At 37.2% G+C, this 12,790-nt stretch overlaps 1 protein-coding gene across 5 annotated transcripts in view; it reads left to right on the plus strand.

The window, feature by feature from the left end:
- Nucleotides 1-12,790, plus strand: part of EML6 (EMAP like 6) — a 122,802-nt gene that overhangs the window by 97,791 nt on the left and 12,221 nt on the right. For 3 of the 5 annotated variants that reach the window (XR_011094311.1, XM_068675255.1, XM_068675257.1), the window contains exons 28-32: nt 7,768-7,846; nt 8,934-9,063; nt 10,265-10,363; nt 11,594-11,614; nt 11,960-12,133. Coding sequence is in view for 3 of the 5 variants with exons in the window: in XM_068675255.1 (XP_068531356.1) it covers nt 7,768-7,846; nt 8,934-9,063; nt 10,265-10,363; nt 11,594-11,614; nt 11,960-12,133 (503 nt within the window). In the remaining 2 variants the exon portion in view is untranslated. Of the gene's footprint in view, nt 1-7,767; nt 7,847-8,933; nt 9,064-10,264; nt 10,364-11,593; nt 11,615-11,959; nt 12,134-12,790 lie in introns of those variants that run through there. The other 2 variants (XM_068675256.1, XR_011094312.1) reach the window with 2 other exon arrangements.

Here is a 12,790-nt window from a genome sequence, read left to right on the forward strand (position 1 = left end):
TTTAAATAGAAATATTTAGAAGGTGAATTGTTACCAGTTAATTCCCTGCTTATAAACACAAATAACCTTCAAATGTGATGGGATACATGTGATGTGATACATAGTAGACTGTTTTTGTGCAAGATTACTGTTTTATTTTCCTCTTTATTGTAGCTACATTTTCTTCTTTATAATACTGAATTTTAACTTTGGGGTTTGCTAGGATAAGCTTGCAGGACTGTAACTTCATAACAAGAATGGTGTATCAGAAAAACACAAAGTACTTAGCCTCTATAGAAATAACAATCATTGTACAACTCAAGATGAGTTTGATCAAAAGAACTGTATTGTGTCACCTGCCGAGCTGGAAGCATATGGTTGAGAGCTGACACAGTGCTGAGTTGTGTAGAAAAAAGTTTGCAACAACGCAACCAACAGCCTTCTGGAAAGGAATCAGTGATTTACAAATGACTCTCTGTAAATTAATACAAAGACTTACTCTACTGTATTTTTGGCAAAAGAGAGGAGCCAGCAGTTCTTGTCTCTGCTCTCCCCCATCATGGGGAGGAGGGTTGGAGGACAGATTTGACATAATACTTGATACAAGATAACTGTGACTCTGAGCAGCTGCTGTGCTCTCCCTTTCACTACTTAGCATGTACTCAGTGCTTAACACAATCCTGCAAAATAAACGAAATCAGTATGACATTGGCCTTCTCTAGATCTCCAGAGTGCTGGGCCCCAAAGCAAACTGGGAGGAGAAATGTCATTATTATAAAGGGCAAAAAAATGACAAACTTGGAGATAATATTAAGGTGCCACCTTAGAAGAGAAAATGAGAGCTCTTTATCAAATGTACTTGTCCTGTCTTACTTGTTTATGTAAGAAAATAATAATCAGTCTGCAGATGTCTTGCACGAATGTAAAAGTTGCATGAAAATTTTTATCCACAGGATTTTAAATTAACTGTGCTCTGGTATTTTCATGAGGAACCCAAGGTTTATTGTCCCTGTCAGCAGTTACAGGAGTGATGAGGCTGAGGAACAGTATTTAAATGTCTTGCAGTTGTATTAGTTTGTGCGTTTGGTTAAGATAATTAATTGATTGTTGTTTCTCTCTCCTCTCCCCAACCTTCTTGTTTTTCTTCTTCTCCCTTTCCATGTCTGTCTTCCTATCCTCCCCCCACCCTTATTTTTTCTCTTCCTTTTTTGCTCCTCTGATTGGCATCCTCTTCCTTGCTCTGCCTGTATGATACAGAAGCAGGGTGCCAATGAGAGGTGCTGCAGGAGCAGTCTCACGGTGTGGGAGCTCCAAGAGCAGTGCTCCCACACCGCGGGACCACTTGGTCAATGGTGGGACTGTCTCAGACAATCCAGGACAATTGTAAGCTATACTGTGTGTTACATAGGAATTGTGCTTTATTTCAGATAAGGGCTAACCTTTTAACTGGGACCATATTAACTGGCAAAGAATTTATACAATAAGAAGTAAAACAAGCTTGCATAAAGATTGTATTTATGTTACTAATACAAAAGACAAAGATATATTTGCATTTTGCATTCTACTAACCGCCAACATATGTCCTGTGTTTGCAGCTTTCATTTAGTTTGATTTGCATGACTCTACATAAACTGAAAACTTGTAACATACCTGGTGATGGAAAACCCTTTTAAGCAGGTTGAATGTGTAGAAAACAAAAAGCAACATTAGCATGTTTGTCTAGTTTTCTGTTTCCTTAACATACGGGTTGTCTCACTTTCCGTGAGTTACCTGTCTCAGAGCTTGTTCCAAAGTGTGTTATTGTGCATCATTTGTAACCATATGTTCTGATAAGAAGTAAGAACTTGGATTTTTTCTTTTCAAAAATTTTTATTTTGATTATTTATTTCTTTACAACAACATGAGCCAAATTATGTAAGCTTCCAAAGTTGCCTCCAAGCGGTACAAACCTTTGTATCATAAAGTGAAGTATTAGGCATATGGTTACAAAATTTGCTCATGCACTTTTACATGCACACTTTTGCAGGTGCAGTGTAAAAGCTTTGAATGTGAATCTGTGTGGTATTTATGTGTAGGTGGGAATGATGCAAAATGTGTCTGGAAAAACACATCTTTGGGGTGGAGAAAATAACTTTTGGCTTATTTCAGCACAAGTTTCACCACTGTTTGAGTAGCATCCTTTGGAATATTCACTTTTACTTTCTCACAGCATTATGTCAAGTAACGCATCCTAAATGTTTTTGGCAGCATGCTGATTTCGTCACAGTTGTCCCCAAGGCTTGAGCACATCGTGCCTGATATTTTCACAGTTCCTGCTAACCTATTGAACTTGGGGTCAATTTTGCTTCTCCCACAGGTCAGCACAAAGCTGGCCCAGAGGTCTTTTGCATTTGTGTGACACTTGGTGAGTGTGGAACTGCAGGATGCCAATACTGTTGCAGTGCGCATGTTCCCAACATTTCTCTGTCTGAACGTGAGAAATGCTCTCCACAGCGAGGTGGATGTGAAATATTCAGGCGTTTTGAGGGCTTTTTGCTGTGGGGGTTGTATTCCAGGAAGGATTGATAAGGTGTTGTTTCTGATACAGCTTATGTTATGTTACACAGGGGAAGGATGCTAATGTGTCCACCTGTTGTGTTCTACCTCCAGCCCCAAAGTTCTCCATAAGCTATTGGTTGAATGTTTATATTTACGTAGTGAGCACAGCTGCAAAATGTGCCAGAATTTATGTAAGGAAAAATGAAACATAGAAAAGACTTCTGCTCAGACTTGATCGTAAACCCTGAGGAAAGCCTGAGAAAAGAGAGACTTCACAGAACATGGTAAAATTGGGTTGGTGCTGGAGCCTTGGTAGTATAGAGAGAGAGATCTGCCGAAGCCTCATGATATGAGGTACTCTAAACTTTTTAGCTCTAAGACAGAAAATTAGATTTTGCCTAAAGCGTGTTACAGTGTGTTCCTTGAAGCTCGATTTGGCAAACAGGTGAACAGGTGGCCGAGGGATCTTCCAGACAGTCCTGTCTGTGCAGGGCATTGTGTATGACACATCTCTGTGCACTAGAGCCAGACTATCTGCAATAGTTACTTAAAATAACAACTTCACAAGATGTTTAGAACAATGAGCTTGTTCAAAAATAAAGGCCTTCAGATTTCATTCAGAACTGATTGTACTTATTAATCTGCTTTTCTGCTTGTTTCACATTTGGAGACTAGAATAACACGTGAATGCAGTGACTAGCTTCCCTTACAGAAACTTGAAAATGGCTATCACCACCATATGTTCTGCAATACCCTTTTTTTTTTTTTTAAAGAGTGCATCAGCATACATGTGAAATGATAGATATAACCACACTAAGGCTTTTTCAGTGCTATGCTTTTAAAAATAATTCAGATTGCAATTGATATTTCCCTCTAGTTTTTTTTTGATTTTGTTTTTCAGTTTTGTTTTGATTCACTGTATTAAAAAGTAGGATACCTTCATGTTGAATACTGTTCTTTTTTTTGTTTTCTCATGATATTTACAAAATGTAAAGGAAAGCAGAAGCAGGAAAAGTTATATGTGAAACTACTGTGTATGTTGAGATGGGAAAATCCAAAGGTTTAGAATTCACAGAGTCTCTTGTTAAAGCTAGGAGTTTTGCAGCAGTTTTAGAGCTCTTGGGAGGCCCCTTCCTGTTAGCTGGTGGAAACGTGCTTTCCAAAGCCCTTTGCAATTTTTTTTTCGGAAATGAAGTTCATTTTTTTGAATCTCGGGTTTTTAATTCTCTCATCCAAGCAAATGTACTAGTAGATCATCTTACCTCACTTTGACCTTTGCTTTCTCTTCCTGGGAGCAGTCCTTGTTCATTTTTATTTTTGTCTAGCATCCAGTTGTGTTCCCTCTGCAGTTAGCAGCCAGCTAAATGCACGGCTTAGCCTCCTAGTCAAACTTTCTTACGCTTTTCCTCTGCCCAGTCCTGCTGGGCCCCACCTGTCACTTTCTCAGTGTCAGGGCATTTTTGTCCATCTGTCCCTTCTCCAAACATCAGTGTTTGTTGCTTTCATGCAGCATTGTTTCTGAAGGTCCAATTCTGTTCCCATTGGCCTCAGAAGGGAATATTTTGTTTTCTTTCCAACTTGCTACAGATGCAGGAGGCGTCTCTCTTCAGAGAGCAGTTACCCCATGTGCTGTAAAAACATGTTGGTTATCCCTGTCCCATGGAATTTATCATAACAATTTTGTTGGTTTGCTTTTTTTCTCCTATATTTTCTATCTAAATGCATCTAGCTTTTTTCGTGTACTTTGACATCCTATTCTCAAACACTGCATCTTCCTCAAGGTGCCCCACTCCTCAAAAAGTCCCCTGCCCAGCTTTTGGTACGTCCAACTGTTGTTCTCTGTCCTAGTGCTGCCTGTACGTCCCACTCAGGATTTAGGCTCTTTCCACTCACTGGTCTTGGCCACTTCAGATAGCCTTACTTGTCAGGTGAGAGTGAGTGAGTTGTCACTTGCACCTTTTTATGTTTCTGCATTAAGACCTGTAAAGAGAGTGGGTGAGATTTGGTCAACTTAAATCAAATCTGGAGGCAGCTCACCGATTTATAACCATGCATAGTTGTGTAAGCATATAATAAGGTAATCATCAGTAACAGAAATATTGTTTGCTGTATTCACAGTATCTTAAGGACTGAAACCCCTCTAATGTCTGACTGTCTTACCTTTCCTGGAACTCATTCACCCCATAACATAACATAAGCACGTTTATTTTACATTACTGGAAAGAAACCGTTAATACTTGTATTATGTTTTAACTTGCTTTCCTTTGGAGGCAGGGAATTGTCAAGTAAGTACTAACAACACACAGCACAGAAAAAGCACAGATTGCTGTGAATGTACAATGTAGATTGTGTAGGCCACAAAGGGTAAATATATGCAGTGTCCTATAGTGCAAATTTCTTGTCTTGACACTGCCATCCTATTTATCAAAATAAATTAGGTCTAGTCATAGACTTGTTAAAAACAAAAGTCAAATTGATGCTGCTTTATGTTTCTTTAATCAAGGTGATAATAAGGCAATGAATGCGTATGTGTGTATATATATACATGTGTATGTATATATGAATGCACACAACATTTGTGTTTATGTGTACTGTGAATAGATACATATATAAAAGTACGTGTGTGTGTACGTTTCCAAATTAAATCTCATGTTTACTATCTAGTGATTATTAGTCATGCCATAGTGGTAGTGTTCTCTTGCTTTCATAAAAGTTTTTGGCTTGCTCTTGTCATAAACTTCAATAGATGCCAAGGTAAAGAATTGTGAAAATGATCCATTTTAAAATTACACTAAAACAGAAAAAAGAGCAGGAGGCATACAGGAAAAAAAATCATTATTTTTATATGTGTTGATTCAAAGGCCTTAGTAAATCTGGGCTGAAAGTGCTTTTTCTGTTCTAGCATTGCATAGTGGTTTTATTTTGCAAGAGAATTAAGTTTTATAATAATTTCCTCCATCCCTTCTCTACTGGTGAGTGCACTGCTATTTGGTCCAATTACCATTGATGGTTATGTAACACAACTTGATTGACCACTTCCAGAGAAAATAAAGGTACTTGTTTCCCTGTGAACAAAAAGTACAAGCTGTCCCTGTACATAAGTTGGCCTACCACAAAACAATTATCAGGCTAAATTGCAAGCTGAACTAGGATAGAGAACAAACATCCATTGTGTGAAACTCTTTAACAGTGCTTATAAGAAAGTTCTACCAGTTGCCATTCCGGTTAGGCACCTGTAAATAAAGAAACAGATGGAATCACATTCTCCTTCAGCATAAAGTGTGCAGGAAGCATTTATGTAGCTTCCTTTTTTTCCCTTCCCTGTCCTGTAGGATCCTGAGTTAAGAATATACCCAGTAATGCCAGGGAATGATGTTTCTGAATTTGTAGACTGGTGCACTCTTTAATTTCTGTTTTAGTTTTTGCTGGCATGCTTGAATAGCATGTTTTGTGCCACACGGGAATGACTGATCAACTCTAAAAATGCTTGTGCATGAGTAAAGTGGTCAGAAGTACACCTAAACTGTATTAAGTTTCTTACTTGACTTTGTTTGCTGCTTACAAGGGGATCAAGGTAACTAACTCTTTTACTCTTTTAATGTCAAAAGATCTAATAATGTACTTTGCTAGCACTTAGTGGGTTTGTTTGCTTGAGAAGTGGGTTAGTCTGTTTACTTTCAGTTCTGTTGTGTCTTTTTCAGAGCTCAGATTTTCAAGCTACCTATTCCTGCAATCAGTATTCTAATTACTTAGCAATGTGTTCTAGCTATGCATTTTGTCAAATGTTGTCTTTAGTAGCTTTGATAAAAACGCAATTGTAGAAAAATCAGTTCCTGCTAAGCAAAAGGTATTTCACTCTTCTGAAATGATTTTTGGAAAAAAAAATAAATTAGTAGCAGTTACAGTTTAAGGACAAGAACAATCAAAACTTCACAGCATTTATAATGTGTATCAAGTTCATTCATTTTTGAAATCTTAAACTGCAAAAATACTTTCCAGATTCAAGCCTCGATTAAATAAATTGAGGCCAGGTGTTTTGTTTTGGTTTTACTTACAGAACCCTGTTGGTTAACCCTGTCTCTGGAATCAGCAATTGAGTTTAAAGGCATGCAGTGTTGTTTTTCTTATTAATAATAGTAGCCATCAAGTGATGTCTTGAAGCAAGCATTTAATCATAATACCTGTTTTTATTATTTTGCTATCCCCACTTCTATTCCAAACTTCTAGCAAGACCCATCTTCTAACTAACAGTTGATCAAACACGATGAAAAATCTAGGCCAAAATTTTACGGGCTAAATTCTCTGATAATCCAGTACAATTTTTATGGGTCTGTTCTATTGTTGATAGGGTTAGAATTTAGCCTCCTGAATTTCTGTTACCACAAAAGGGTAACAATTGTGCTCAAATTAGCCTAATAGTCATCCAGATTGGAGGCAGTGCAGCAGGCATTTGGTTTTGTTAGGTCCTAAACTACTAGAGGCTGAGCACCCTCTACTCCTGTTAGGTTTGTGCTCTTCTTTTTTCTCGGAAGCATCAAGTCAAATACACCCTTTGCTGCCTCCCATATAATCATTTCTCTGTTAACTGTAGCCTGTTCCCTTCCAGTTAGTATATTCCATAGCAGTAGGTGTTATCTGATGTTGTAACAGATGTTGTTGTTTGCACAATTTATTTTTTTTCAGTCTGTGTTGTCTTTTTAGTTACTTTCAGCAACTGTAATTATATAAAGATGCTTCACTGGCCTTAGACTTTTTAAAATTCACACTGATAAATGACTTACACAGACTAAAATGTAATAGTTGTATCTTTAATGTGATTTTGAGAAGATTTTAATAATGTCAAATCAAGGTTTTGTGATGGGGTTTCTCAGAAGAAGCGAAGTTGGAGGAAGGTTAACTTCAGATATAGAAAGTCTTTTAGAGCATTTCTGAAAGCAAAAATTTACTATCTGTTGGTATTCTAGGACTTTCCTATGGATTTAAATCATTAGAATTTAAAAATGAAAATTGTTGTAAGATGGTCTGTTCTGCCACTCATCCACAAAATCTACATGAATGTTATTTCTGCTCCCATCTATCAAAATGCGTATGATTTTTGTTAGTTTATTATGAAACTCTAAAATCTAGGCAATAAACATGTAGTTGCAATTGACCATTTCTTGTTCACTTGCAAAACATACACTATGGTTTTACAGGATTAGTTTTGCTTTCAAATATACTGATGGTCTTTTTTACATATGTTTGTTTCAGGCCGCCAGTTAGCAGAGCTGCTCCTCAACCTGAAAAACTGCAAAAGAACAATATCAACAAAAAAAAGAAACTGGTTGAGGTCAGACTTAGTATTTATTAATTTGCTTTGGAAGTAATATGCGCTGGGTGAAATTCATCCCTATTTTGAGCACAGCTGAAGTTGTTTATAGGCAAAAGAAAAGGGAAAGAAACTTCTAAGTAGTGTTCTCAGCACTGACAGCAAACACCAGAAGACGTGATAGCCAGCAACCTCTGGCAGAAAGAAAACTTGGATTCAGGGTATTGAAGCTTACCTCTAACAACAGATCTTTCCACACCCAAAATTTGTGTATTATATTGAAGGACATGTACAGCTAATGCGTATGTTCATCCGCAGCAGAACTCACACTCACTAAATAACCCCAATGGAAATCCAGTCAGAAATGGCACTTTTGCACATACAAAATCATGTGCATTATTTTGAATTACAAAAATTGCATTATTTTGAATTACGAACTTTGCTTATTTATCTGGGGACATACCATCTTCCTCAAACTGTAGGCCCTCCCCTCCACTCCCCTCAGCTATGTGGAATGTCCATGAAATATGCTGAACAAGGAATATTCTCTGGACCGTGTGAACAATTTACAATTGCTTGGTCTGTCACTGTCATTCACATTGTTCAAAGTAAGCTGTAATTGTGTCTGGGACAGATCCATTAAGATCCATTTGCTATAACAGCAAATCTAACAACAATCCATTGACCAGCAGTATTTTTCCGTAGGAAATTTCCTTGACAATGCTCATTGTAAGATGAAATGTCTGAGACACCTCTGGTTAATATTTTAGTTACAGAGTTGCTTATAGCCTGTCTTTGCTTCTCATAAGGACTTTAATGTCAGAATTTGGTCTATTTTGAAGACTTCAATTAGAAGACATTTGTAAATAGCAGATGTTCTATATAGATATGAAACTATGATGCAAAGGTTAATAAAATTGGACCCTTTTTAGAGTCGCATATATTTATCAGGGATAGATATTACTGGATTTTTTTTTGTTGTTGTTGCTTTTACAAGATACTTGTGTCTTGTGCAATGACTTCTGGACTTATGTGATTCAAACTCTCTAACCTTCTTGTTTATTCTTGTGTTTCATTCTTATTCTTTCTTTCTGTTTCATTTGACTAGGAGCTGGCTTTAGACCATGTTTTTGGATACAGAGGATTTGATTGTCGCAACAACCTTCATTACCTAAATGATGGTGCTGATATTATTTTCCACACAGCTGCAGCAGGCATAGTTCAAAATCTTTCTACTGGTAATTCAACTTGAAACAGTACTTTGAGACAAAAATTACTGTAAAAACGAAACATTTCTGTATGAAAGTCATAGTTTCTTAACGTTCCTGCAAGTTTTTCACATTCTGCATCTCGATAAATAATGCAAAGTAATTTCAATGGCTATTTCTCCATCTGACAAGTTCTGCTATTCAGGTCATCCTGTAGAGCTATCCTATTCCTTTCAGGAGGTATGAGATTCTGTTCGGAAACGTGAGGAAAACTGTCTTATTTCTGCAGTTAGGCCTTGCCAAGATCCACACTGAAGACATAGGAATTGTTTTCTCAGAGGGGAGCGCCTGAGATGTGAAATGTTGATCATCCTTAAAATTTTAGGAGCGATAAAATTCACTGTTTCATTCTGAGTTATTTTAGCAAAGGCATACACTGGGGAAGAATGCATTTTGATGCAATGCAATGTGAGTAAACTGTTCTTTGGAAGGAGTAGAAATATTCCCTGACATTTTGGGTAATGGGAAAACAAACAAAAAACACCACACAACTTAGCTAGTTCTGAGTTGTAGCACCAACCACTCCATGTTCTCCATATATCTTAAGAAACAAAGCCAGTAATTCTGGCTTTATTCTCTTCCCTCTTGGTGCAACAGTGAACCAAATGAGCACTCAGCGGCTCTGCTGCCGAGGAGAGGCAGAGACAGAAAAGCTGTCACATCTGCTGACCCTGGGGGACTCTTGCCCTAACGCAGCCTCTGACCCATAGAGCTGGGAAGCATGGTCTCGGCTTTTCTTTCTGGGCCATTCCCCTTGGGAGAACAGTGCAGAGCATAAACTTCCCAGGGTTTTCTTCTCCTCTTCGCTTCCCATTGACTACTTCAATTAAGCAGGAAACCTGGTCTGTGTGTTTGCCAGTTTTGTTTTTTTCTTGCAGTTACAGGTGGCTACAGGATGATTCTTGGACTGAGTCCTGGTTTCCTGGACGTAGCTAGTTTACTAAATACGGCTTTTATATGTATGTGTTAGTGATTACATTCATAGTGCATTTGGTAATGGTGCCTGGGAATGAAAGCAAAGCAGTTTTCAACATACTTACTGCTCTCCCTCCAAATATCCCTTAGAGAGCACAGTATGAGCGTAGCATCAAGCTGCTTAAATGTTCTTGGCTTCAGTTGTGGTTCTTTCTTTGATACTGTCATGAATAAAACCATGTTTGAATTTTATTAGGTAGTCAGAGTTTCTACCTGGAGCATACTGATGACATTCTCTGCCTAACTGTGAATCAGCACCCAAAGTATAAAAATATTGTGGCAACCAGCCAGATCGGTAGGTGACTCTCCATATAATAAAGTTTTACTCAAGAATTATCAGGGGCACTGATTTATTTTGGGCTTTTCTGTGTAGGAATTTTACCAGGACTTGCCACTGTTACTGTCCTCAATTTTTTTAATTTGATTTTAAAGAGATAATAAAGCCTCAGGATTTTCTTATGATTTGAGTCTACCTGCAATAGTTTCATCTCTGATTGTGAGTCACTAGATTTTAGAGTTAACTGTAATGAAATGCTATTTCAGAAAGCAAGTTTTTATAAACTGCACTAAATCAACTCATTAATTTGTAATCATAAGATTTCCAGAATTCCCTCTTTCCTTCTTGTATCCAAGGCACTGTTTAGCAGTAAAATGCTTAGCTGTGAAAATACAATAACGAACATTTCCTGTGCAGAACTACAAAAGCTATACAGAAAAGGAAAGAATTAGAGTGAAATGTCTGCAGAATTTATGGCGCAAATAAGGGCTGACCCTAAAACCATAAGTACTGAAGAATTTATTATTTAAATAAGGAGTCCTGTTAAATTCGTTAGTCCTTTTCCAGGTGTAAACACTATGCAGAAATATGCAGGATCATTTGTCCCAAATAGGATAATTAATTTAATGAAAAATAATGGAGTCATTTTACTCTGGAAGGATGCTCAAGTCCATAACTTCTGTAGTAAGTAATTTAACAATGAGACAGAAAAATGGTAGTAGATGAACACCGTGACAAACCATCTTTGCCACCTGTACTGAGTGCTGTCACTTTCAATTTGATTGTCGAGTAAACACAAAAATCAAGACAGTCAGAGCTGTGGTTCAAAATACTGATTTCTGTGATGTAGAACAGATGTCTGTTAAAGCCCCTTTTTCTGTCAGTAAGAGCCCATGAAATCAGTGTTTCTGATTTTCGTTGATATCCTGTATACCTGTAGATTCATTTTAGATTTAGTTAGTAAATTTTAAAAACTGCATGCCTTTAACATTTCTTTTAAATGCCAATTTTAAAATGAAAAATACTAAATATTGTTGCTATATTTGTGTATAAAAGACAATATACCCAAAAAAGTTCAACAATATTCCTGCTTATTTGTTTTGTTGATTTAATCCATATCCATTTTCAATTTTTTTAATTTTTTTCCTTCTTGTGCTGATGCTGGCACTTCAGCATTAGAAACATGACTTATTTCACCTATTGTTTTCCCTTGGTGCTTCCTCATTTGCCATTGCTCTCACAATGCAGGTGATATGACAGAATTTACAGGTAAGGCTGATTTGTTTGTGAATCTTGGTCAGCAGAGTTATGTAAAAGTCTCATGTTACCTCATTGTATCTGTGTGAATCGCGGATACAAGCGAAACATCTACAGACAATTTCTTTTGCATGATGTTCTTCATAAATGTTATGTTGTTCTTTTAGAGTTTGTCTTCATGAAATACAATAATTTCCCCGTGTTTTTTGCAAGTTCTTATGATTTTTTTGAGTAGTGTTAATCTTAATAATAATAAGTGTCTGTTTAGGTTGAATGTTCTTGCAAAAATGCGTATTTTGCATTGAAGCTTCTGACATGCTGAATTAATTCTCTTTTAATACATCTTTTTACATTTAGGTACAACTCCCACAATTCATATATGGGATGCTATGAGTAAGCAAACAATTTCAATGCTACGTTGCTTCCATACCAAAGGGGTCAACTATGTCAACTTCAGTGCAACTGGCAAACTTCTGGTTTCAGTGGGAGTTGATCCAGAACATACTATCACAGTGTGGAGGTGGCAAGAAGGTAACTCTTGAAAACACATTCCTTCAGCCTAGCAGATCTGAGTACAATTATTTGGTTTTCCTTTCAAGCCCTTGGCATTGGTGTTCTTACTCCAAGTGTCATGGCTCCATAAAAGTTAAAAACTCACTGAAATGAGATAACAATGTGCTAGAATATACTAACAAGAAAATGAATTTTAAATTTCTGTTATGAATAGAAGTAAGTTAAGGAAAGAACATTTAATATAAAATTCTATAAAATTAAGGGAACTATTTTCTTTTTCCTATGAAACTGCTTGAACTTGAAATTGTATGCAGTAGTTAGGCCTTTGAAAAGTCATTTCCAGAAAAGAATTATCACCTTTGGAAATTCAGGAGGGCAGAATGGGAGGGTCTCAGCTCACCAGATGTTTCCCTGCTTTACTTCAAAAATTCCACAGATTTTTAGTTATCCCTGCACATACCTGTGCTTACTGCCTGTCTCCTCCACTTCAGGAGCAGGCGTTACATTTTCCTAATTGCTGTGAGTAGTTATATCAAAAAGATGTGCTTAAAGAATGTCCAGTGTCCCTGAACAGAGCAGGTTTCTCAGGAAATGCAGTAGTCCTACTGTGCTTTAAAGGCTTTTTAAGAGTAGTGGTAGCAATGCTCATCTTTTTGGCCTGCTTTTTCTGCAGCA

Source organism: Anas acuta, chromosome 3 (assembly GCF_963932015.1).
Source record: "Anas acuta chromosome 3, bAnaAcu1.1, whole genome shotgun sequence".
NCBI classification, from domain to species: Eukaryota; Metazoa; Chordata; class Aves; order Anseriformes; family Anatidae; genus Anas; species Anas acuta.